This window comes from Haliotis cracherodii, unplaced genomic scaffold (assembly GCF_022045235.1).
Source record: "Haliotis cracherodii isolate W230 unplaced genomic scaffold, xgHalCrac1.p SCAF_28, whole genome shotgun sequence".
Classification (NCBI taxonomy): Eukaryota; Metazoa; Mollusca; class Gastropoda; order Lepetellida; family Haliotidae; genus Haliotis; species Haliotis cracherodii.
This window is the reverse complement of record NW_027266284.1, coordinates 3,515,576-3,542,833: the sequence shown is the minus strand read 5'-3', so window position 1 is coordinate 3,542,833 and position 27,258 is coordinate 3,515,576. Positions and strand designations below refer to the sequence as shown.

Below are 27,258 nucleotides of genomic sequence, written 5' to 3'. Positions count from 1 at the left end.
ATTTATGATTAATTCGGAAACGTGATCAATATTCTTAGGAGCATTTGAGAGTGTATATACAGATGTATGTAATAGATGCCATTGTATACGATGAGATCAATACAGAACGTATATTTTTGTATATTAGTATACTAGTATACCGATGTCAATAACTTGTACGTTCCTACATTCAGTGACACATACTCATAACAATGATTTGCCTGCAACTTAGGAGCAATGAAAAATTGAGTCGGTTAACATTATATTATATTGTCTGTTATAACAGTATGTTGTTAAATATCCACGCATGACAGCGGGAGCCCATGTACTGTTTTCTACAAGACATATTTTCTCGTAGTAAATGTCTTTTTAATAACCATCTGTTAAACCTTAAAATACGTATTGTACATCTATAGAGTCATGTCGGTATCCGTTGTATACCGATTATATTATTATGATCATACGTATTGTACATCTATAGAGTCATGTCGGTATCCGTTGTATACCGATTATATTATTATGATCATACGTATTGTACATCTATAGAGTCATGTCGGTATCCGTTGTATACCGATTATATTATTATGATCATACGTGTTGTGTACACGTATCGAATTATTATAATTATGTGTATACGATTATATGAATATATATATATATATATATATATATATATATATGTTGCACACGTATCATAATATCTTGTTATTCTAATTAAATGTACTTTTCACTCTACTTCCATCGAATAAACGTCATCAACCCAGCAGCCTTCTCTGTTCTTCAAACAGCCTAATCTGTTCTTCAAAGTGATAGCCAGTCGTGACCGCTAATTCCTCCAATTAAGTAGTACACCCAAAGGACGTCTACGTCACCCAAAAGACACGCTACATCACAATCTACATTGTCGCACATATCTCAACACACCGTTAGTATATTCATGAAATTGGGGAAATAGTTATAGTTAAGACCAAACTGCCGAAACCTCTAAGTATACATTTCCAAATATATCAACAACTTTAAGAAAACAACCCTTACCTGCTATCGTGTTACTTTCTGTTCACCCATCGTGGCTGTCATCAGACAGACTTGTCCCTGTCCCGTGTGTCCGTCAGAGGTATATTTCGCTGAACTTTGCCTAAGGGTAGAGCCAATCAGATGGTAGCATTGTCTTGTTAACGTGCATTCCCACCTCTACTGCTTACCTCCCCTTTTGTAAATTGTAATTCCATTTTCACCAACTATTGAGTGACAATTGTTTTACGCCGAGGTCAACGATATTCCGGCTTGATCACGACGTCCTAGCTAGCTGTATTCGTGTCTAGACTTGGCAGATCAGTGGTTGATGGAATGAGCAACAATCCATAATGTCGGAGCACGACAAATGACATGCACACATATTAATGGCATCCTGTGAACACTCCGGGTTAGAATTGGTCTTCAGCAACCCATGCTTGTCGTAAGATGCGACTAACGGAACGGTTGGTCAGGCTCGCTGACTTGGTTGATGCATGTCATCGTATCCGAATTGCGTGGGTCGATGCTCATGATGTGAATCTCTGGATTGATTCGATTATTTACAGACCGCCGTCATAAGATCTGGAATATTGCTGAGTGCGGCGTTAAACAAAAAAAAATAAAAAAAAATAATAACAGTGTAGTTGTAAGGATATGGCTGTTTGAAATAATAACGCAGTTTCTGAGATATATTCTTTCAAATATTTATGTTGTTTCGCGGCATGAATGCACATTTAAACAGCGTGTTATGGTCGTTGTTGTCATATTGAAGATGTGGTGAGCATTGGGCACTATATACATGCACTTACATTTAGTCTCAGAAATAGAGTTTTCTTATTTAAAAATACATATCTACAAAATAAAATAATATAATCCAAATGGAGCACAGAACAATCCTAGAATTGCCAAATCATTCTAGACTTGAGTTGGACTACCTTTTAATTTATTTTCTGTCTAGGGTCTTGGAGACAGATTAGGCACTGTAGAGAATCGAAACTTCTTAACTCTCTTCATGGGAATAAACTGTCAATTCATATCGGTTTTTTTCTTTTTATGTCTTGGAAACAACGTATCTGACACTTCTACATATTTGTCATTTTTGATGATTTAAACTAATCGATAAATGTTGGTTTTCGAAACCGCTAAACTGGTTCCAGAACCAGGTACAAAATAATTTCAGTGCGTTGGTTATTCGGGCTGAAAGTGAGACCGGCGTATATTGTATTCCACAGATGTGCCGGGACTGATAAGCGTGTAATAAACATGTTGTTTCAAGGGTGTACTCCCGCGGGCTCTGATGATCAGATTGATCATATGTGTTCGCTAACATATGCCGCGGGGTGTACATACACATTCGATAGTGTACATTACGTCACGGCTAGTGTTTCTCAATTACAGTGCGCATGACGTGCTGGCTTGATCGTCACTGATTGTTAAATTATATTTTCATGACCTTTGGTAAAATTTAGTCCAAGTTAATGAATATATGTTATAGTTAATGTCTAAAGTTAGTCATTTTGGAAAGTGATTGAGTCTGACTGAAGTAGACATTGACGATAACACACCTCGGAAAATTTCTATATCTTCAATTCTACAACAAATAGTATTTAACAGTATATGACTAAAGCCCCGTTTACACGACCACGTTTACTTATATAAGTAAATATACGTACGTAAAAGTAAAAGTGGTCGTGTAAACGCATTTGCTTACGTAAGCAAATATACTCCAGGAGTAATTTACTTCACCTCAAGAGGTCGTGCAAAAGTATATTTACTTGTAAGCAAATATACTCCTGGAGTAAATATGCTTATGTGAGTAACATTTGGCCGTATAAACAGGGCTATAGTTAATACGCCGAGTCCACAGTTCTTGTATTTTGTCCTATGGGCGACAACAAATCAGCAAATATGACATTATGTATAAAGTCTCGCAGATATCGGAAGTTGAACAAAACGGCCGGCAATCACGTGATATCGTAGGACATTCTGCCAGGTATCAGTCCAAGGCTGTCCTGATTTTTTTCTGTGTTTCCTATCTTCCGCTCGCCAAGAAACATTAAAAAAATATGGATGACGTTAGTCTTCGTTGCAGCGCGTTATTAATTCTCTGTAGACAACAGCATATGTCAGTTGTGGTATTTTTTTTATCGTACTTTAATAGTTTTTATTTTGTTGAAACAAGTGGGATACATATAGTTTATTTCGATATTTTGACCAATGGCCATAGCCGTTAAATCAGGTCATCACATTTTGACATCCCTATTTAAAAGCACATTTGTTTATGTAAGAGTTTCTGTGGTCATAATGAATTTTTAATTTGGAAGTCGTACAACAGTGTTGCTTCGGGTAGAGATTATGCTTGTCGTGAGAGGCGAGAGGATCGGGTGGTCAGGCTCACTGACTTGGTTGATGCATGTCATCGTATCCCAGTTGCGTAGATCGATGCTCATGATGTCAATAACTGGATTGTCTTGTCCAGACTCGATTATTTACAGACTGTTGTCATATAGCTGGAATATTGCGAAGTGCGCCGTTCAACAACAAACAAACAAAATATATTAATAACAGTGTAGTCAAACATGAAAATATCCATACTTTTTGTATATATTGTAAGGATATGGCTGTTTGAAATAACAATAAGCAAATGAGGTTAGCACGCGGTAAAGGTCAAAGCTGTCCTTCTACTCTCCACACAGCTGGCCAGAAACCCCAACAAACTAACATACGAAGCATGCTGTTGGACATACTGATATAGTCACAGGATCTCAAAGGATCCGTCCCCCCTGTAACCAGGTTACAGAATGACCTTGACATTCACTGTGAAGAGCTTCATCCATTAGGCGCTATGGGTTCGAATCCAAGGTTCAGAACCATGACCATACTCCTTGGTTTCATTACAATGTTAAACGTCTAGGACCTGCATTGGGCGTCCTACCATGGTCCCCTACTGAGCTACCGTTGAAAGCAGTGGAAAACCTCTCTCACTCACTGTGTAGAATCACGTTCCACCACTGAGTACAACAGTAAGCACGTTTAATCCTCATCTTAGGCCGGGCAAAATTAATTTAATCGATAAATAACACACTTTATTATATGCACGTACTGAAGTACTTCCATCGAGAGGACACACTTAGCGGGACTACAGCTGGCATCCTGACACCAGGTTCCTGAACATAATCAAAACAATGACAACAGCGATTTGCTTTTAATATCAACACTATCAACAAGAATAGAATTAGGATTATTTGTAAGTAAAATACTCGTTTATCGACAACTGAAACACGTTGTTATTACAACGAGACCGGTATCGGCTCATTATCGAGCCCATATGCCACCGGCTTTCATTAGATAGGGCACTGCCATGTATAACGATGAACTGCATGTTAATCATAACATCTAAATAGACTTTCTACATTATTAGAATAGGGTGTCGTGTTCAGGTATAAATGTGTGTACAGGGCTTGAGACAAAAAGACACACCTAGGTTGAAAGTGATTTTCTTTTCATGGTACATATATTACAGACACATATTGGGTGCGGTGTGTTTGGGGTGCGGTTTGCCGGTGTGTGGTCAGTTAATATTTTATACGGATTTATTATCAATCAAAAGTATGTTCCTGCATGAATACATATTGTAGGTAGAGACATGTCCCTGTTGATTAATGCATAGAGAAGTAAGCTCAGCAGGACTAATATATAGAGGACATTGTCCGTGTCGGACCGCCTCAGTGGTCAAGGGGTAGAGCGGAAGGTCCAGGGTTCGATCCCCGGCCGCCTCATACCAAAAGACGTTAAAAGATGGTACTTGTTGTTACCCTGTCTGGCGCTCGGCATTAAGGGGCTAAAACAAGGACTGGACTGAGTGGGGTATTCATGTTAAACTGCAGCATGGTATCTAAGTGGGCTAGCACTATAAATCGGCATCAGTCCGGACTAGTACAAGCAGCCACACACACACACGTGCATGCACGTCGCTATATAAGTGCAATAATCTTGGACGTGACGTTAAACCCAATTTCACCTTACCATTGTCCGTGTCCATGTCATACTATGTTTAGCAACGAATGCCTAAAATCTGGTATTTCCAAAACGAGACCAGAATTTTGGCACGTGTCGTGAACATGGTATAACATGACGCGAAACATGACGGTTGTATTTATTACGGTACGGATTTCTTGGCTTATCTATATTTACATGCACAACGAGATGGTTGGCAGAAGTGATTAGCCAATCGCAGTTCGAGGACTGCTTCGTGAGAGAATATGTGCCCTTGGGCACATACGATTTCTATGAACCCCGATATGTTTGCCCTCGTAGAAAAAAAATAATAGGAAGCTTCCTATTTCGATTCTTTCACTTTGCAAAGCCTTTCCTCGTTTATATCACAACGTGTAAACAAGTCTATGAGAATGTGTGCACCAATTCACCTTCTTTTCACGTCACAAGATTGGATACTGCCTTGATATGACAAAATTTGTACTTATATATCTGTTTACGTAAGTATGTGTATATTTTGGTTATCAAAGACAAAATGATGCACGTTAACAAGCCCGATCCCTATTTATTTGCCGGATATATCAGCTTAAGAACTGTCCAAAATGGTTTCAATTTTATGATATAAAGTATCCAATCTTTCCTGGGTCGTGTTTTTAGCTTCTGCCTTGTTGACTGTTTGACACGGTATAGAACCCTTCCTCACACACAACATCTTGTGTCTGCTGGGCCGCATTCAGCCCAATACTTGTCCAATACAGAATAAAACTTGTTACGTGTTCGTTTAATTGTCACTACTAACGAAACTGTGCTATTTGGGCAAAGTATTCTAATTGGTCTATAATAGACTTGTTTTCGTCTCGTTGTACTTCGAGACGGTCTCGCGAGACTTTCACCGATGACGTTACTTCCTTCAACCCAAGTGTCTGGCATTGCATCTGCGTCCTCAGGAATCCGATAAGCCTTTCCTTACTGCGTATATCACGAAGTATTGTCTCCTCTGAAAACACGAAGGAGACATGCAACAGATTTTAACATGCTTGGGTTACTTGTGACTGAATAGGAGCAACCAGAAGCTGCAGCAGTTGGATTAGCATCGGAGTATGTCATTATACAAAGTTGCTTTTATTAACAACATCATCCGCACACCAGCATGAACATAGATGACAGCAACAATAGTTACTGTAGTGGTAGTAGTAGTAGTGGTAGTAGTAGTAGTAGTAGTAGTAGTAGTAGTAGTAGTAGAAAAGGAAATAGTTGTAGAAGAAATATTCATACAACTTACAGTGTACAATTTAATCTGAAAAACAGCAGTAGTAGTAGCAATAGTTATGGCATTAGTAGTCCATTTAGTAGTTGGTAACATTGACTCGATGACTTCATACGAACGTCTCTACATTATGTACACAATCTTTACATTTGTGAACTTTCCTGATAAAGGTATTTAACCATACCTGCCATGCTGTACTTCGTGTAGACCTTCTTCCTCCTGCGAGTGAGCTTCTCCTTCTCCAGACGAAGAATTTCCGTAACATCCGCCAGATGGCGCAAACCCTGGCGAAATTTCTTCAAGTAGGGACCTGTGGTTTGAGCGACACGGTTACGTCTTCTTATTACCCGGCCTGCAAATATAGAACGTTAAAGAGCCGGGGTTTACTGATTATGTACCCTCCACAGTAAGAGCTCGGAGAATCTCTTGTACCAGAGCTTGGCCCGCGATCTTTGCGATATGCTTGGTGACCTGTAGATTAAAGTATATGAGTTCCGATCGTCTCAGCGCTATGATCGCCTTGTTGGTCGCATCCTAAAATGCCCAGAGTATTTCCAGGGTATAGTCCATTTTTGTGATAAATACCCTTGTCCCAATGGCCTACATATCTTTGTTTCGGAAGTGACGTCACCGTGTCCATCTCACTCATCACGGAAGTTTTTTACCTGCTATTTTGCATGTAATTTGTTTGTTTGTTGTTTGACGCCGCACTCAGCAATATTTCAAGTCTAGAATGATTTTGCAATTCTAGGATTATTCTGTGCTGTATTTGGATTATATTATTTTATTTTGTAGATATGTATTTTTAAATAAGAGAACTCTATTCCTGGGACTAAATGTTAGTATATACAGTGCCCAATGCTCACCGCATCTCCAATATGACAACAACGAACATAACACGCTGTTTTAATGTGCATTCAGGGCGCGAAACGACATAAATATTTGAAAGAATATATCTCAGAAACTGCGTTATTATTTCAAACAACCATATCCTTACAACTACACTGTTATTAATATTTTTTGTTTGTTTGTTGTTTAACGCCGCACTCAGCAATATTCCAACTATATGACGGCGGTATGTAAGTAATCGAGTCTGGACCAGACAATCCAGTGATTGATAACATGAGCATCGACCCACGCAATTGGAATACGATGACATGCATCAACCCAGTCAGCGAGCCTGACCACCCGATCCCGTTAGTCGCCTTTTACGACAAGCATATTCGCCTTTTACGGCAAGCATGGATTGCTGAAGACCTATTCTACCCCGGATCTTCACGGGCCCATATTTTGCATGTAATATACAGTCATGCATTAGTAATACTGCCAAGACAATACCTGCATATGAGTAGAGCTGTATACGACAGAAGGTACGGGGCCACATTCTCAACACACAGGCCACCATAATGAAAGCTGATGCGGTATCTCTCATCTCCATCTTCCGTAGCTGGGATAAGGAAATGCAGGTATACTGTTTGAGCAGGGAGACTGAGGAAGTCTATATGATATATGTATACTACCTAGCACATTATTGTTCAATAAACCCGTCTTGTGAAATGTCGTATTCTAACAAGAACGGTAACCGGATCATGTACATTGAAATCTAGCTAATAATCAGGAAATGTCAGTAAGACGAGGAAGGATAAGGAATTTATTTGAAACCTCTAACATAAGCCTTTCTGACACATTTTAGCCTATCTGTGCATTTGTCATAGGTCCCAAACATGCACTTGTAGAAATGTTTATATTATAATGTTTATAATTATAACTGGATATGTGGGACCAAAACCGGTCTCTTTTAATACCTTATTGTCGTTTATTTCACTTTGACTATATCAACATCCAGAGGCGACCTCTTCAACTATACCAGGAGAGACACCCTGAAAATACGCACGTGACGATAAATCCATTCTTTCCTGTTTCCATTGTCCCCAGTATATTCAGCGTGCTCGCTGGTCTGAGTATCTGTACTTGTCATGAACAATTTAGGAATGCTGAACAGAAAAGAAAGGGAATATACATCTTGACAAACTTTCAATGTTAACTTCAGATGTACTGTAACCGTATTGTTGTGCTGCTCCCTATAAACGAGTTTGCTTTATAAACGTGTATAGCGACAAGTCAATATCGAAATAGTTTCCAGCGAGCAGCATAAATTATATATTATATATGTTTGTGATAATTTGCTACAAAAATAGGAAAACACGAAATTTGATTTCACGCTACGTGAACTTACCCAAACATAAAAAGCGGGCCCGATAAACATATAACCCATGACAGGAGAACCACATAAAAGGCCGATCTGTAGAAGACATCACTCATCCAGTAAACCTCCCTGTCAGTCAGCGCCTTTGTACGGGCTAGTATCGGTGGCCCCTTATGATTGGCATCCATCTTGGATGATGTATGCCGTTTTCGTGACGTCATCGTCCAGAGAAAACATAACATGATATGACGTCACAAAGAAAATGTAGGACAATCGCTCCGAATCTATGTTGACAGATGTATTCGGATCATGTGTGAGATTTGTTTGTTTTTTGTTGTTTTACGGCGCACTCAGCAATATTCCAGCTAAATGACGGCGGTCTGTATGTAATCGAGTCTGGATCCGACAGTCTAGTGATTGACATCATGAGCATCGATCCACGCAATTGGAATACGACAATGCATCAACCCAGTCAGCGAGCCTGACCACCCGATCCCGTTAGTCGCCTCTTACGACAAGCATAGTCGCATTTTACGGCAAGCATGGGTTTCTGAAGACCTATTGTAACCCGGATCTTCACGGATTGCCTGTAAAACAAACAGGTGGTTGACATTATGAGCAACGTCCAAAGATGTCGCGTTACGATTCAACACATTACATTACATTACATACAGTCTCCTCAACGACAAGCGTGGCTTCCTTGGGACCAATTTTAACCTGGGCTCTTTGTTTGGCCGCTAAGATTTTACGCCACCATTTATTTCCAGTTATATGTAGCCTTATATGAGATAATTTTATAAAATGTATTATGTTTTCCAGTTGATTTATCCAAATAAAATTTGTATGAAAATACACATTTATGGATAATAACTTCTGGTTTATTACATATAGCGACGTTTCAATGTAGATTCTTACACCGTTATCAAGATGGAGTGACAACAACCAACTTCTAGAATGACAATCAAAAAGTTATATATGATTAAGTGGATTGTGTAGGGCAATTAAAAAAGAAGTTTTTGAGTTCAGAAGTGGTCGTTTATGAACAAAACTGAACCTACTTCTATAATACTATCGGGTCTGATGTACAAACAAGTCTTTCAAAGTTTATTAATTTCATTGCCATACGCCCCAAAATAGAGTGATTCCAAATGAAAGGCGTGAAGTATATTCAACCAGAACAGGGAAAATCTATTTGCAAATAGGCCTATTTGTTTATAATATGGATATGAAATGTATCTCTGATATGATGATTCGAACGCCTAAAATCGAAGCCGCAAGTACATGCCCACAGCGGAATCTGCGACGAACCAGAGTTGTCTACCTTTGATAAATCAGTTGCTTCCTTTTTCCGGTAGCAAAGATTGACTGCTGGCTGCAGCACTGACAGAACAATTTTTCCGTCATTAGAAACCAATTTCCACTGTAACCATGCGTCGGCGGGGACCCGGAATAGCTGCCATCAAAAACAAAAACCTCGCAGAGGTAATCCATGAGTACACTACAGTATATTTCGAGGTTTAGATGTCACATTACACACTGTGATAGGCCTCAGAATTTACATTTTTCTGATGAGTGTTGTTCAACATTGAACATTTTTCAGAACCCTAAGTTCACTCATTTATCAAATTGTCTATGTGGCAGCAATGCAGTTGACCAAGCGCAGCTTATATAGAGGGCAGGGAATGCTGCTGCACAATAATTGTTCACATGTAATTCAGACCACCTTTTTCACAGATCACAGTTAATTTTTTTCCACCAATTTCACAATCAAGGATAATTATCGTGTACATTAGTTCATAATTCATAAAGATTCAATTCTTACTTATCAATGTCATAGTGATTTTAACCATATCATTGTCAAGTTTATGTTTTTGAATGTATAAACTAGGACTGTGTCTCATTATTGTACGTAACATATAAACTTGGTAGCAACTTGTCAGACGAACCATCGCAGGCTTTGGTTGATATTGTGTTCCCCAAATTTACAACATAGTATTCCCGGTTTTGATATAGAATATGGGGTAACGAGTAATAATGATTCACAAGAAGAAAAAGAAAACATGTAATTTATTTGCAAATTCAATATAACACAACTCTTGCGAAATAACACATCTTAACGTGAAATATCAAGTTGAGGCAAATTGAAAGAGTCAATAACGTTTAATGAATTAGGTTTTCCCTACCTGCTATTTAGCACTAGTTAGCTCCGGCTGCTGACTGTGGCTCTCGCTTAACAGATCATGTTCCTCATCGAAGGTATAATTGTGTTAGGATGAGGGTAGGTTACCCTCAACTCTATCCTTAGCCCTTGGATCCCCCTTTCATATCAAGCACCCCTTTATGTTAGGGTTAGACCCCCCTTCTGATCAAACACAGATCCTTAGTGTTGGGCACCACTTGCCAATCAAACACAGACCCTTAGGGTTGGGCACCACTTGCCAATCAAACACAGACCCTTAGGGTTGGGCACCACTTGCCAATCAAACACAGACCCTTCATGTTGGGCACCACTTGCCAATCAAACACAGACCCTTAGGGTTGGGCACCACTTGCTAATCAAACACAGACCCTTAGGGTTGGGCACCACTTGCTAATCAAACACAGACCCTTAGGGTTGGGCACCACTTGCTAATCAAACACCGACCCTTAGGGTTGGGCACCACTTGCCAATCAAACACCGACCCTTAGGGTTGGGCACCACTTGCTAATCAAATGCAGATCCTTAGTATTGGGCACCACTTGCCAATCAAACTCAAACACCCCCTTTCCCCTCCCTCTACTGTCCTTAGGCCCTATTTGTGATGGCGGCTATGGTCCCTTGGTAAAGTTTCTAGATATTTGGATGAACTCATTTGCCAAGCATAAATTTAAGCTGGTAACGTCAGTTCAATCCTTCACACGAATCTAACTGAAACCTGAAAAAGTGCATCTGGTTAATTGCACTACTCCTTTATGCTGATTTGCACAATAGCATCCCTCAGCTGCCAGGATATACAGAGGCATGTTTAGGCGCTTGTGCAAAGTCGTGGGTTTCCTGTCCTCAACCTGATTATCATCATTAATACGTCGCCAAGCATCATCACTGTACCAGTGTCCACATCTATCTTTCACTGAAGTAGTGATTTAATGTTCTAAACTTTTGGCTTTCTTTCTACATAAGGCTGTCATCAGCAGCACTGGGTCATGTACCTGAAATAGTGTTATATCTGAGTCACCTTATTTGCAGAGCTGCATTATCTAGACATGCCCGGAATAGATGATATATGGGTAGAATGTGAGATTTGCTGTGAAACTTTGTTTGTTCACTCCATACCTGTGTCCATGGGTACGCCAAGTACAACATGCTAAACATCTAACGTCTAGCCTGCATTACTTCGGGCTGGCCTCCCACATGACCCTGATGTGTTGTGAATGCTAATTCCAACTAAGTCAATCAGAATTTAATCCCTAAAACTCACTCCTCAGTGTTATCCTAGTTATGTGTCCGATATTGTATCATACTTCTTAGTGATTGTATGTAATATTCGTCATGCTAATGCTGTTTGTTTTTTCAAAACAGTAAGTTGTTTATGAACTTTGTAGGGAGGAAATACCCTTCACTGACTGGTGACCATTTCCTGTGTAGATCTAGACATTCCCACTACGGACATTTGAGAACCTGAGTCATTGTCTCTCTGTAAATGTGTTAGAATAATCATTAACTGGTTAATTTAAAAACATATGCTTGAATTATGTAAATCCAACTTGCTGGAACAGTGAGTTGTCACTAGATTACAGGGTTTTACCATGACAGACAAAAGTAGGGGTCCATCCAGAGGGCCCCCAGTAATTGATGTTAAGGTTCCTCGCAGTTGATATGAGGGTCCTGCAAAGTAAGGACATGGTGTAGTGTACTGTACGTTAAGATAATTACTTTAGAGTCTGGAATGAATCAGTGATCATGTGGACAGTGGTCATGATTGATGGGTGAAATAACAGACACCCAGAACTGCTCTTGACGAGCTATAGGTACAAAGAATATGGTATATTTGTTTTCTGTGTTTATTCTTTACATTTGTGTGTAAAACCCTGAAACTTGTACCCTGTGTTGTGTATAAGTGGGAAAGATAGGTTATGGCCATGATAACCACAGACAATGTGATGTATAAGTGGGGTAGATAGGTCATGGCCATGATAACCACAGACAATGTGATGTATAAGTGGGATAGATAGGTTATGGCCATGATAACCACAGACAATGTGATGTATAAGTGGGGTAGATAGGTTATGGCCATGATAACCACAGACAATGTGATGTATAAGTGGGAAAGATAGGTTATGGCCATGATAACCACAGACGATGTGATGTATAAGTGGGGTAGATAGGTTATGGCCATGATAACCACAGACGATGTGATGTATAAGTGGGAAAGATAGGTTATGGCCATGATAACCACAGACAATGTGATGTATAAGTGGGGTAGATAGGTTATGGCCATGATAACCACAGACGATGTGATGTATAAGTGGGGTAGATAAGTTATGGCCATGATAACCACAGACAATGTGATGTATAAGTGGGATAGATAGGTTATGGCCATGATAACCACAGACAATGTGATGTATAAGTGGGATAGATAGGTTATGGCCATGATAACCACAGACAATGTGATGTATAAGTGGGGTAGATAAGTTATGGCCATGATAACCACAGACAATGTGATGTATAAGTGGGGTAGATAGGTTATGGCCATGATAACCACAGACAATGTGATGTATAATTGGGATAGATAGGTTATGGCCATGATAACCACAGACAATGTGATGTATAAGTGGGAAAGATAGGTTATGGCCATGATAACCACAGACGATGTGATATATAAGTGGGATAGATAGGTTATGGCCATGATAACCACAGACAATGTGATGTATAAGTGGGATAGATAGGTTATGGCCATGATAACCACAGACAATGTGATGTATAAGTGGGATAGATAAGTTATGGCCATGATAACCACAGACAATGTGATGTATACCGGTAAGTGGGGTAGATAGGTTATGGCCATGATAACCACAGACAATGTGATGTATAAGTGGGAAAGATAGGTTATGGCCATGATAACCACAGACAATGTGATGTATAAGTGGGGTAGATAGGTTATGGCCATGATAACCACAGACAATGTGATGTATAAGTGGGGTAGATAAGTTATGGCCATGATAACCACAGACAATGTGATGTATAAGTGGGGTAGATAAGTTATGGCCATGATAACCACAGACAATGTGATGTATAAGTGGGGTAGATAAGTTATGGCCATGATAACCACAGACAATGTGATGTATAAGTGGGGTAGATAAGTTATGGCCATGATAACCACAGACAATGTGATGTATAAGTGGGGTAGATAAGTTATGGCCATGATAACCACAGACAATGTGATGTATAAGTGGGGTAGATAAGTTATGGCCATGATAACCACAGACAATGTGATGTATAAGTGGGGTAGATAAGTTATGGCCATGATAACCACAGACAATGTGATGTATAAGTGGGGTAGATAAGTTATGGCCATGATAACCACAGACAATGTCATGACACAGGTTCCCTTACTCTCCCCAGGCGAGGTACAAAGACAAGGGGTCCGTGCTGGCTGAGGACCAGGTTGTTCAGGTATGTTGTCCTACAGCAGAATCTGTCTAAACCAGTTTCTTTGTGGGTGATGGTTTTATGCATATAGTCTAGTTTTAGACGATGTTAGACCATTATAGACAGCAGTCTGTTAATAGCAGATGTCAGCACGAGTTATCATGGTTATGTCCATGTTCATGTCACATGGCAACAGACTTGTTGAACATTTATTAATTAAAGCATTTAATATTGTGAAACTGTGACAGTACTTATGTTCACCATTTGTACGATCAGTATGCAATAGAACAAGAAGCACGATGAGTAGGCCCTGCAACATAATGACTAGACCCTGCAAGATGATGACTAGACCCTGCAAGATGATGACTAGACCCTGCAACATGATGACTAGACCCTGCAACATGATAACTAGACCCTGCAATATGATGACTAGACCCTGCAACATGATGGCTAGACCCTGCAACATGATGAGTAGGCCCTGCAACATGATGAGGAGAACCTGCAACATGATGACCAGACCCTGCAACATGATGACCAGACCCTGCAACATGATGACCAGACCCTGCAACATGATGACTAGACCCTGCAACATGATGACCAGACCCTGCAACATGATGACTAGACCCTGCAACATGATGACAAGACCCTGCAACATGATGAGTAGACCCTGCAACATGATGACCAGACCCTGCAACATGATGACTAGACCCTGCAACATGATGACCAGACCCTGCAACATGATGACCAGACCCTGCAACATGATGACCAGACCCTGTAACATGATGACTAGACCCTGCAACATGATGGCTAGACCCTGCAACATAATGAGTAGACCCTGCAGCATGATGACCAGACCCTGCAACATGATGACCAGACCCTGCAACATGATGACCAGACCCTGTAACATGATAACTAGACCCTGAAACATAATGACTAGACCCTGCAACATGATGGCTAGACCCTGCAACATAATGAGTAGACCCTGCAACATGGTGGCTAGACCCTGCAACATGATGAGTAGACCCTGCAACATGATGGCTAGACCCTGCAACATGATGGCTAGACCCTGCAGAATGATGGCTAGACCCTGCAACATGATGACTAGACCCTGCAACATGATGACTAGACCCTGCAACATGATGGCTAGACCCTGCAACATGATGAGTAGACCCTGCAACATGATGACTAGACCCTGCAACATGATGACTAGACCCTGCAGCATGATGGCTAGACCCTGCAACATGATGACTAGACCCTGCAACATGATGACTAGACCCTGCAACATGATGGCTAGACCCTGCAACATGATGGCTAGACCCTGCAACATGATGACTAGACCCTGCAACATGATGACTAGACCCTGCAACATGATGACTAGACCCTGCAGCATGATGACTAGACCCTGCAACATGATGACCAGACCCTGCAACATGATGACTAGACCCTGCAACATGATGACTAGACCCTGCAATATGATTATGACCTGAATTATGAATGTCTGAATTAAATATTCATGAAACAACTTTCTTGGTGACATGAAACTTTCACTACAACCCTGAATGTTTCAAATGAAGTTTATGATAAATATAGTAAAGCTTAAAGAAATTGAAATATGTCCTCACATACCCTGTATATGTCAGATGGCAAGTCAAATGGAAATGTTCAAAAAGAATCTGGAGGACTTTGCCACGAAGCACAAAGGTGACATCAAGAAGGACCCTGAGTTCCGTCTACAGTTCCAGGAGATGTGTGCCTCTATAGGTGTTGACCCTCTGGCATGTGAGTACTAGCTTGCTGTGTGAGTGAGTGAGTGAGTGAGTGAGCGGGTTCAGTCTACAGTTCCAGGCTATTGTGAGTATATCTGACATGTTTGTCACATCACAGCCAGCAAGGGTTTGTGTATGTCATGATGTATAGTGTCAGTCTGTGTGGGGCTATTGTGAGTATATCTGACATGTTTGTCACATTACAGCCAGCAAGGGTTTGTGTATGTCATGATGTATAGTGTCAGTCTGTGTGGGGCTATTGTGAGTATATCTGACATGTTTGTCACATCACAGCCAGCAAGGGTTTGTGTATGTCATGATGTATAGTGTCAGTCTGTGTGGGGCTATTGTGAGTATATCTGACATGTTTGTCACATTACAGCCAGCAAGGGTTTGTGTATGTCATGATGTATAGTGTCAGTCTGTGTGGGGCTATAGTGAGTATATCTGACATGTTTGTCACATTACAGCCAGCAAGGGTTTCTGGGCAGAGATGCTGGGCGTCGGAGATTTCTATTATGAACTGGGGGTGCAGATTGTTGAAGTCTGTTTGGCCACAAGTCACAGAAATGGGGGTGAGTCAATTTATCAACCTGAATATGAGAGCAATGTGATCCATATGTCTTGTCCAATATGTCTTGTCAGTCTGATGTTCAAAGTTACAAATTCAATTTTTAGCAAAAGATGGAAAACTTGCGATCATCCATGGCATATGTTGTAGGCAAGGAAAGATACCTCTCCCAATAGAATAAGAACAAATTGACGTTCCTAAAACTAATAAATAATATAAAGAAATATTTATTAACCAGACAAACCAAACATTATCGTTTAGACAGCATGAAGATGGTGATGTAGATGACCACACAATAATCATGATAATGAGAAAGATTTTATGTCATAATTTGATGAGTGTGTCCATGGCTGCCAAAGTCATAACCAATTGAAATAATTAAAGGGGGCAAGGCTTTGGCTAATTTGTTGTCCAAGTAACTTTGATTCAAGACTTCAAACACTGCTATTTGAAATTTGATGATGTAGATGTAATGAGGTGTAACGTTTGCTTATCAATGTGAGAGAGAGGCGCCAAAGTGATCTCTGTTGTGTACCATATTTTCCAGGCCTGGTGAGCATCGAGGAACTGCGTGAGAGGGTGGAAGCATCACGAGGACGACACACACAAGACATTAGTATGTAAGTTCACACACACAGAGTTCACAGAGTAAGTTCACACAAATCCGCACAACCACAAACAGGCATACGCACGAACACACATGAACACACGCACACGCACACTCACACACTCACACACACACACACAGGAGTGAGGAGTGAGGAGTGAGCATGGTGTGGGGCAACTATTATCACTTCCATCAGTATCACAGGAAGGGGAACTTTGGCTTGGTGTTATGGATATATGTGTTTGTGGATATGTTAAACACATAGTCACAGAACATATGTAGTGTTTGTTTCCGGAGCAGATCTTAAAAACCGTACAATATTTCTTGCCTTGCACAAAACCGGACATGTTATAATGGCAGGGGTATAAGTATTTCATGCATGTTTTATTGTAGCTTAAGAAACTTGTGAAGTATTTCATGGATTTAAATCTATTGTTCTGTGGTCAATTTCAAATGATAGATAATCAGCTAAACAGTTAGGTAATCACCTAAACAGATCAATTCACTAGGGCTGTTATGATTCACTCATGTATTCGATGAATTGAACCCTATTACTTCATGAATTGAATTCATTATTCCTGGTCACAAAAATCAAATATTACAAAAAAACATAAAAAAGTGGTTTTTACTTAAAATACCCATAAGAACTAATTCTATGCATACATAGATTTCTTCAAAGACACGACTGTTAAATATTTAATTTGACAGTAATTAGGTCACTGGTAATTGTTGCATTTTAGCAGATACTAGTACCTGGATAAGTGCAGTATATAAATGTATAATATGATAACAAAGTCAAACCATGTCAGATAATTTATTTTGTTATTGTTTCAGTGAATATAATACATAATTACTCAACATGATGTCCTGTTGCTGTATTCATGAATAAATATTCATATTCGTTACCCTATATTAGTGATACGTATCGTATTCGCCTCATAGTTTATTCGTTGCAGCCCTACAATTCACTTTCAGTTCTCTTTGATAATAGTCGCATGTCAATTCAGGGTGAGCAGCCAACCAAGTCTCTTAATGTTACAGTAGTCACAGGTCACATTACTATTGAAAACTATCACACTGCAGTTGAGAGCAAATTTCAAGAGGTTTCAGTGTTTTGGGGTATGTTTTTAGGTTTTTTTTATTATCATGATAATGATAATAATAATAATCTATTTAGGTAATATTTGTGATGTTTTTCTGCTGTAAATACATTGAGAGCCTGTCAGAGCCTGACATCCAGTGTCTGACATCCAGTGTCTGACATCCAGGGTCTGACATCCAGGTCTGACTGACATCCATGGTATGTTGTAGAGATGACCTCCTGAGAGCCATCAAGAAACTGAAGATCTTGGGCAATGGTTTCACTGTAATTCCGATGGGCACAACGTTCATGATTCAGTCTGTGCCAGGGGAGCTAACCATGGATCACACCACTCTCCTCACACAAGCCCAGGTACATATATTGATTGTTAAGTAGTTATTGTTGCTATTACATGACCTTTAAGAATCCTGCATTCTGATTGATTGTCCAGGGGTATCAATTCTACACTTAGACCATGATTTTTAAAAAACATTGTAATTTAAACTTTTTTCTTTTTATTCAACTTTAAACCATGATTTAATTGATGACCTCATCATAACTAAAGAAAATATGCTTCTTTCTCAAGTCCAACTGGTAGGCAACTTCAAATACTAATTTGACTTATGTGTTGCTTAGTGTCAACTTGTGAAGCAATATATTCAAGACAGGATTTCATGACATAGGTCCTCACTGCCTTCTTGGTTGGTGGTGGTAGAATGTGACAAACAAGCTATGTCAGCTCCTCCTGTTGAAGACATAGGTCTCCTTTGATGTCACAACACCCCTGACTTCTTGGTTGATGGTGGTAGAATGTGACAAACAAGCTATGTCGGCTCCTCCTGTTGAAAACATAGGTCTCCACTGATGTCACAACACCCCTGACTTCTTGGTTGGTGGTGGTAGAATGTTGACAAACCGACTATGTCGGCTCCTCCTTTTGAAGACTAAGGTCTCCACTGATGTCACAACACCCCTGACTTCTTGGTTGGTGGTGGTAGAATGTGACAAACAAGCTATGTCGGCTCCTCCTGTTGAAGACTAAGGTCTCCACTGATGTCACAACACCCCTGACTTCTTGGTTGGTGGTGGTAGAATGTGACAAACCGACTATGTCAGCTCCTCCTTTTGAAGACTAAGGTCTCCACTGATGTCACAACACCCCTGACTTCTTGGTTGGTGGTGGTAGAATGTCGACAAATCGACTATGTCGGCTCCTCCTTTTGAAGACAAAGGTCTCCATTGATGTCACAACACCCCTGACTTCTTGGTTGATGGTGGTAGAATGTGACAAACCGACTATGTCAGCTCCTCCTGTTGAAGACAAAGGTCTCCATTGAGACAGGCCTGAGTTATCCCCCTTAGATTATGACGTAATTGGTGCCATTTTAACTGGGTCCCTGTCTTGTCATAACGCAAAAGATATCAAGTACCAGTTTATGGTGAGACAACATGGCATCCGATACATTGCCTGGTCCGAAGAAGTTCCCTTGACACCTTCAAGAAATTGCAAAACCATACGCTTTTGAACCAAAACGAGCAAGCTTCTCGGTATGGAAACAATGAAAATCAAGTGGAAACAAGAGAGGACCCACATCACCTGTTGTATCTTGAACACCGTACAAAACAATAGGCTGCAAATCTGAGAAGATAGAACCACACACCTCTACATACACCACGTGAAACGAGTCTAATAAAGTCTTATGACATCATTCCTTTATCAATTGGCACCAATGACGTCATATTGCAAGGGGCATAAGCCATGGTGTGTTTATTATGGAAATAGAACTCTCGGGAAATGTGAAAAATATGAACCGATTTTGTGAATAAAATAAATTAGATACTTGTGATATTTTTATTGTTTGGCCTCTGAAACTACTAGGTAAATACTTTTCATGATGAAAAAGTACAAGAAAAATAGGTTTGTTTTCGTGTGAACTTGCCCTTTAAGGAATCTACAGTCAGTATGTCATTGGCTTCTTTTCTAGGATGTTGACAAGGATGTGATCTATGGTGGCAGCGCAAATACTTTATTCATGATATCGAATTGTCCGTTTTGTGTATCTCTATTAACCCAGCTATATGACTGTCACCTGTGTCACTGTGATGTTGCAGACAAGAGGCTACGTGACCAAGAGTCAGCTGGAGAAGGAGTTGAAGTGGGAGGAGGAACGAGCTCGGCGGGCGCTGGTATGTATGTGGGTAGCAGGGGGTGATTAACGGGAGTGGCCGGAAACCTTTAATTTTGATCCCACAGTCTAATGTTACTGTGTGACTGTGGCCCAAAGAACCCTATTACTGTGAACCCGTGTCACTGTGGCCCCAAAGAACCCTATTACTGTGAACCTGTGTCACTGTGGCCCCAAAGAACCCTATTACTGTGAACCTGTGTGACTGTGGCCCCAAAGAACCCTATTACTGTGAACCTGTGTGACTGTGGCCCCAAAGAATCCTTTGACTGTGGCCCCAAAGACTGCTATTACTGTGAACCTGTGTGACTGTGGCCCAACAAACTCCTATTACTGTGAACCTGTGTAACTGTGGCCCCAAAGACTGCTATTACTGTGAACCTGTGTGACTGTGGCCCCAAAGAACCCTATTATTGTGAACCTGTGTGACTGTGGCCCCAAAGAACCCTATTATTGTGAACCTGTGTGACTGTGGCACCAAAGAACCCTATTACTGTGAACCTGTGTGACTGTGGCCCTGCAGATTCCTGGTACTGTAAACCAGTGTGACTGTTGTACCACATAACCCTATTACTGTAGACATGTTCATAAATGACATTTTGCAAGGCTTTATAATATACTCATCATAATCATTGTAATATTTTAGTTTAATCCTATTTATCAAAGACCCCCATTTTGTTGATGCAATTGTCATGAAACATAAGCAATGCTAATACAGTGATGTCATAGCATTCCAACTGTTTTAGTACATGTAGAAAAAGAGTGATATGGAAGGTTACTGGTACCTTTCTGTATGTTCAAGGACAACAAATATTATGGGTTTTCAGATTTGCAAAAATCAAATAGTTTTGCATTTGAAACTCTGTCCAGAAGTCCAGGCCCTGAGTACTCAATTACATCTGCATTTCTGAAAAGTGATCAACTTTTAATCTCCTAATTGACTAAACAGTGCCCCTCCTTTTTTCTGTGACAGGACTTCATGGTGAAGGAGGGGTTGGCCTGGGTGGATGATTTCCCTGGGGGCGAGCGCCACTTCTGGTTTCCTAGTCTCTTCCCAGCGTGCACTGCCACATGATCACAAATTGAAGATGTGGAGGAAACGTGCCATGTTACAAATAGAAAACTGACACTTGGATCTCTTAAGTGTATGCAGAATGTTGAGTCTTTGTTGGAAACCAGACAGACAGACAGACAGACAGACAGACAAGAGTGCAACCTGCCCAGCAATTGACTATAAAACTAGGCTGGAATTAGGGAGTTATGTTGCGGCTGGACTTACGAGTCTATGCATAGTCCAGTCAAATTTGCGTAATCATCATCCAGTTCTCGATGTCAACAGATATTTTTCAATATCCTTGCATGTTTTTAATCAAGGTGTCCGCATGATTTGATGCACTTCGCAATATAAGTTTTATCACAATTTGTATTTTGATTTTCGATCAGATCGTCTTGACCAGGCGCCGCAATTTTGTTTGAAGTATATGCCAGTGTGGTGGAATCTGATTTGTCAGTAGGAGGGACATAGAAGGGACATAACTCATAACAGCCGATCAAGCCCAGAAATTCCAGCCAAGTTTGACAAGGGTGGAAACTGGACTTTTACAGTCAGTAAACTCCCTTGCCTGACGAAGAATACATCTCAGTTGTGTTTAACTTTCAGTATTTTATTTTTTAGATGGATAGTTAATGATTTATTTTATGTGTTGAGTTGTACGAGTATTCCCCTGCCTATTCCCTTGCAGTGAAGACGAAGATAATTCTCAAACAAACATACTGTCTGGTATTAAGCTGACCACAGTTTCTGTTTGTACTGAAAGCAAAATTGAGTATTTTCGGAATTTCAGTTCATGCTATATATTATCTGTTTACCATGATTCAAAGACCTTATGGTCCAACTTCTAATGCAATGTAACCCCTTAATACCACGGGAATAACAAAAGCCATGCTTGTGGAGATCGACTTATTAGAACCTGAAGCGCCTGTAAAATATGTCTCGCACGTACTGTGATTCAACTGTACATGGAGACTTGGTATTCAGTGTTTCAAGGGTTAATTATGTACTTGAGTGAGTATACATTTGCCGCCTAATCATGAACGTGGAATAAGTGTTGAGGTTTTTGGTGTACTTCTAATAAAATAAATGTTTTCGCACTGTATTTCCGTGTAGATGTTGTTAGAGTATATTTTGAGTTATTTGAGTAAAGTTTGTTGGTACGATAAATGTCATATATGCCCTTACGGTGTATATTCGTCGAATGTTTTACTTTCATCAGGGGGACCGGCGCCTTAATCTGGGTAAAGAAAATAATTATCGTCTGAATATCAGAAGGGGCAAAGATGTCCCAGTGTAGAATATCTAGTCATTCACTGAAGCTTGTTGTGACAGTTACATGACACCCTGTGTTGGTTTCTCCCATGATTAAGTAATAAATTATTTATTACACAGCTATGAAATATATTGTGTTATCTTTCCCCTGACGTCTGGTGTACGAAGATGACTCATCACTGCCCGTGTGAGGAGGACAATGTTACATAGTGTGAATGTTGTATGTCGCTTCGGTTTAATGTGCGGGGAAGACAGACCTCAGTCAGGGGAACTCTGTACCCAAATCCAGCGGATCCGTGCACCGATAAGGAAAGCAACTTCGACAGACCACTGGGTCCAAAGAGTTCACCTCAGATATACGATCTGAGAACATAGTAACCCTTATCAGTGTGAAAATGGGTCTATAGCTGCTGGCTCCACTTCCTACTCATGATGCCCCGTCTGAGGTAGTGGGGTCTCGATGCTTGATTTGGCGGACTGCGTTTCACCCCCACCCCCGAATTATTTTGTGAAATTTTAAAAGTTTTAAACAAAATCATATTTAGAACAAGACGTAGAAGTATTATTTGAGAGCTGACCAAACGCTATTATAGTTCATCTTTATATAACATCCACAACTTAGGATATTTTCAAATGAAAATCATACATATGATAAAATCAACTAATGGTATGGTTTCTTTTGCTTCTCGGTTTAGTTTGGCGTGAGGCCTGAGTTTACGCTTCGGTACAATCTCTAACAAATAAGATTTTAGCAAATATGACTGAGAAACTGGTACCAGTTGACCTGCTCATTGCTAGAACCAAGGGACACCGGGGCAATGCTGTTCCTGTCTGGGGTTGAACTGCTCATTGCTAGAACCAAGGGACACAGGGGCAATGCTGTTCCTGTCTGGGGTGGAACTGCTCATTGCTAGAACCAAGGGACACCGGGACAATGCTGTTCCTGTCTGGGGTTGAACTGCTCATTGCTAGAACCAAGGGACACCGGGGCAACACTGTTCCTGTCTGGGGTTGAACTGCTCATTGCTAGAACCAAGGGACACCGGGGCAATGCTGTTCAGCATTAAAAGAGTGTGTGCTGAGCAGATGAAATGAATCAACATTCTACTCGAACACGCCAAGTGATACCACCTCAGTCGTGGAACCAACATCTTTACCACCATACAAACACATAGCTGCGTCAGCATCGCCATCAGAAAAATTTGAAATCTCCGTCACCATGACGCGTATCTTCGATTTCCATGTGCCTAATACTTGAACAAAAGTTGTGAACCTTGCCACTATCTTTTTCAAAAATAGAGTCAGCCTGAGATCGCGAAGTACCTATTTTAACAACTTTGGTCTTATTAGTTTTAGGTCATAGCTTTGATAAGGATTGGCTTATGTCAAAAGTGAACTTGCAAAAAGACCTCGGGGCACCAGATGTTCAATCGCTCGCTTTGAGAAGGGAATGCTTGATACTGAATGAAACTTCGAACGGAAATTGATTTCTTATATAACATTGTCAATCTAGACCCAAGCACAGCCAAAGAGAACAAAACTGAAGTTAAACCCACGTTGGCTTGGGCCATGAGGGGATCGATTGTATCACGCTGAAGTGTCTTTTAAGGAGATTATTCAATATTGGAAGAACGAGTTTTTCGTTTCAGTAATTTTCAAGTTTGTTCTTTTTTTATTTGTCATGAAATACATCTAATGTACATGTATTCTGGGAACCCAAACTAGTTTTAGACAATAAATTTATAACGTTTTAGATGTCTATAACTTGGAGTCAGTGAATGCTGCTTGTCACATGTGACACAGCATAGTGGTTTCTCGCTGAATTCAGCGATGACATCGTCCCGTAAATGACCGAACTTGGGCAAGGACAACCTATGATTGAACACATGAGCAACACCCTTAGCAATCGGGGCACGATAACACTCACTCGGCCACGTCCACAGCGACTAACGGGATTTTCACCAAATTACGAAAAAGCTCCATATACAGTCGAACTTCGTTCGTGGTGTGAAACTTGAATGTGTCGAATTCCCTGTTGTCTCGAACTCATTTGGGAGTCCCAAATATCTACATTAAGCATACGATTCCCTTCATGTCTCGAACCCCGAATAACTCGAACTTTTTTCCAGGAACAAAAACAATGCAGTTTAAGCTGTTGACTTACGTGTCAGTGCACAGCTACAGTGCACGCACTGTGTATGTTCTGCAGCATGTAATTAAACACAGTATGTCTCTGTAAGGCGCGCCCTAGAGAGTCCTGTGTCACTCATGGTGTTCTGTTGAAGTGATGTGTGGGTCCTAGACGGCATGGGAGGAGGGAAGGGGAAGGGGGGTTGTTAAGGTGAGCGTTACCACACTCAGGGTTCACGATATCTCCTATTCTATCTTAATCGAGCTCGGCAGTAGGTCTTGGGTATCAGCCCTCAATACCTCCTTCTATACTGCAGTTGTAACAGAGTTGGAGCCAGAGAATGTACTGGCGACACGCAACTCCTCTATCACATTCCATCATATAGGTACGTCTATAGTCAAGACATCATAGACCTCAGACTTCAGCACGTTAATACACCCTGTCTGCAAGCGCCTTTCAGAAAGAAAATTATTCTGAACGCTGCGAAGGTGACATACGTAAATAATGCTAGATACAATTGTAGAATATTCAGATGAAAAAATACAATGGTTTACAGGATTTGAAGGAACATAAGTTCTTCAGCGCCTCATGACTTAAATATTGCGTTAAACTGTGTAACACTGACATAAGCAGGGAAATTGTCGACGACACACAAGCTGTATTTATGAGGTAAACCGCTTCAGTACATCCAGTCACCACGCTGGATACTTTTAAGCTGGACCTTCACCTCACCAGTGGCCGTACCTTGTCACCATTGTGACCACCGAATCCACATTTTATTGGAATGAGTGAATGACATTCAGTCAGGTTGTACCACCTGATCCTCACTAGTCGACTCATGAGCGAGGGAAACCTTGAGGGGGGTTACCGAAGAGGGCTATGCAGATATGGTAGCGAATGGGTCCAGGTATTTATCCTAAGACGGAATGAAGATATAATGCACCTGGCAGGAAGCGCTGTGTCAGCATCCCCATCTAAAGTTGATGGATGCTTTCCTTCCACGCCGTCGTCATTTCCAGATCTGAGACAACTCGCGCCTCCGTTTTGTTACAACGAGCCGAAGTGAGAGAAAGTGTTCTTGTTTTAAACCCGCGGTGTTTGTAGTCAAGGTACAGGATGAGGCGGTCACAGAATGAGGTCCATCTACAAAGGACTCGCTGAGAAAGCAATATGGAGACACCCAGTTGTGTACCTAGGTTTATCGGTGACAGTCATTGCGAGATGCAATCAAGGTAGTTTCATCCCTGGCTATTGTCAACTGTTAGTACACTGGTGATGACATTCACGTCCCAATGTGCTCATCAAAACACTGATTGTTCTCATACAAAAGTCTGACTTGCGTAGCAGACCAGTAATGGCCCTTGAGGGCGATGCACTAAGGAAAGACTGGGATCACATCTATACACTGTATCCCTCACAAACTGTGTTTTTCACCACTTGGGATGAAGTGGTCACATCTAAACACTGTATGCCTAACAAACTGTGTGTTTCACCTCAAGGGATGAGGTGGTCACATCTATGCACTGTGTTATCCCTTACAAACTGTGTGTTTCACCTCTAGGCAAGAGCTAGGTGGGCCATACCAGGACAGGAATGATATCACATACAGTGGCCATACCAGGACAGGAATGATATCACATACCCTGGCCAAACCAGGACAGGAACGATATCACATACAGTGGCCATACTAGAACAGGAATGATATCACATACCCTGGCCAAACCAGGACAGGAATGATATCACATGCACTGGTCATACCAGGACAGGAATGATATCACATACCCTGGCCAAACCAGGACAGGAATGATATCACATGCACTGGCCATACCAGGACAGGAATGATATCACATACACGGGCCATACAAGGACAGGAATGATATCACTTACCCTGGCCAAACCAGGACAGGAATGATGTCACATACACGGGCCATACCAGGACAGGAATGATATCCGATACACTAGCCATACCAGGACAGGAATGATATCACATGCACTGGTCATACCAGGACAGGAATGATATCACATACCCTTGCCAAACCAGGAGAGGAATGATATCGTATGCACTGGCCATACCAGAACAGGAATGATATCACATGCTCTGGCCATACCAGGACAGGAATGATATCACATACACGGGCCATACCAGGACAGGAATGATATCACATACACGGGCCATACCAGGACAGGAATGATATCACATGCACTGGCCATACCAGGACAGGAATGATATCACATGCACTGGCCATACCAGGCATAGGTGACGTTGGACAAGTAAATGACCCGCACACACCAATATTCTTACCCGAAACCCCACTTGTGTTTTTAGCATTAAAGCTGGGGAGGCAATGAGGGTTCTGTCCACCTAGTCTTGTACTCGGCCATTTAATGAGGAGTTACCGATGTGAACTTGTTCAGGGTTCAGTGTTATGGCTCCTTAAGGTTTGGATTTAACGACATCGAACACGTCTCTCAAAGCTGTCGTTAAATGCCTGGTAAGTC

The 27,258-nt window shown here is 40.9% G+C and overlaps 2 protein-coding genes and 1 pseudogene across 3 annotated transcripts; 2 read left to right on the top strand and 1 right to left on the bottom strand.

The window, feature by feature from the left end:
• Positions 1 to 5,783: 5,783 nt before the first annotated feature.
• Positions 5,784 to 8,650, bottom strand: LOC139473359 (uncharacterized). The gene is made up of 5 exons (XM_071255895.1): positions 8,493 to 8,650; positions 8,151 to 8,250; positions 7,595 to 7,703; positions 6,441 to 6,608; positions 5,784 to 5,986 (listed from the first exon to the last, which is right to left on the bottom strand). The coding sequence occupies exons 1-5, from the start codon at positions 8,648 to 8,650 to the stop codon at positions 5,784 to 5,786; spliced, it is 738 nt and encodes a 245-aa protein (XP_071111996.1).
• A 1,168-nt stretch (positions 8,651 to 9,818) lies between these two features.
• On the top strand, positions 9,819 to 22,742 carry LOC139473356 (vacuolar-sorting protein SNF8-like). 2 transcript variants are annotated; one of them, XM_071255892.1, is made up of 8 exons: positions 9,819 to 9,944; positions 14,065 to 14,115; positions 15,732 to 15,870; positions 16,328 to 16,432; positions 16,976 to 17,048; positions 18,347 to 18,488; positions 20,229 to 20,303; positions 21,746 to 22,742. In XM_071255892.1, exons 1-8 carry the CDS (start codon positions 9,891 to 9,893, stop codon positions 21,776 to 21,778), a joined length of 672 nt encoding a protein of 223 aa, XP_071111993.1. In that variant the 5' UTR covers positions 9,819 to 9,890; the 3' UTR covers positions 21,779 to 22,742. The 2 variants fall into 2 exon arrangements, with proteins under 2 accessions (XP_071111993.1, XP_071111992.1); XM_071255891.1 differs by having other exon boundaries at positions 21,276 to 22,742.
• LOC139473302 (uncharacterized) lies at positions 14,391 to 15,578 on the top strand (annotated as a pseudogene).
• Positions 22,743 to 27,258: the final 4,516 nt, after the last annotated feature.

Bases quoted from the DNA above. Each gene is read 5' to 3' on its own strand.
- LOC139473356 (XM_071255891.1), top strand. From the start codon at position 9,891: ATGCGTCGGCGGGGACCCGGAATAGCTGCCATCAAAAACAAAAACCTC. The intron at 15,871-16,327 runs GTGAGTACTAGC...GTCACATTACAG, and splicing joins AGGTGTTGACCCTCTGGCAT to CCAGCAAGGGTTTCTGGGCA. The intron at 16,433-16,975 runs GTGAGTCAATTT...CATATTTTCCAG, and splicing joins CACAAGTCACAGAAATGGGG to GCCTGGTGAGCATCGAGGAA.
- LOC139473359 (XM_071255895.1), bottom strand. From the start codon at position 8,650: ATGGATGCCAATCATAAGGGGCCACCGATACTAGCCCGTACAAAGGCG. The intron at 6,609-7,594 runs GTATTGTCTTGG...CTATATTTGCAG, and splicing joins ACAGCTCTACTCATATGCAG to GCCGGGTAATAAGAAGACGT. The intron at 5,987-6,440 runs GTATGGTTAAAT...TCGTGTTTTCAG, and splicing joins CACGAAGTACAGCATGGCAG to AGGAGACAATACTTCGTGAT.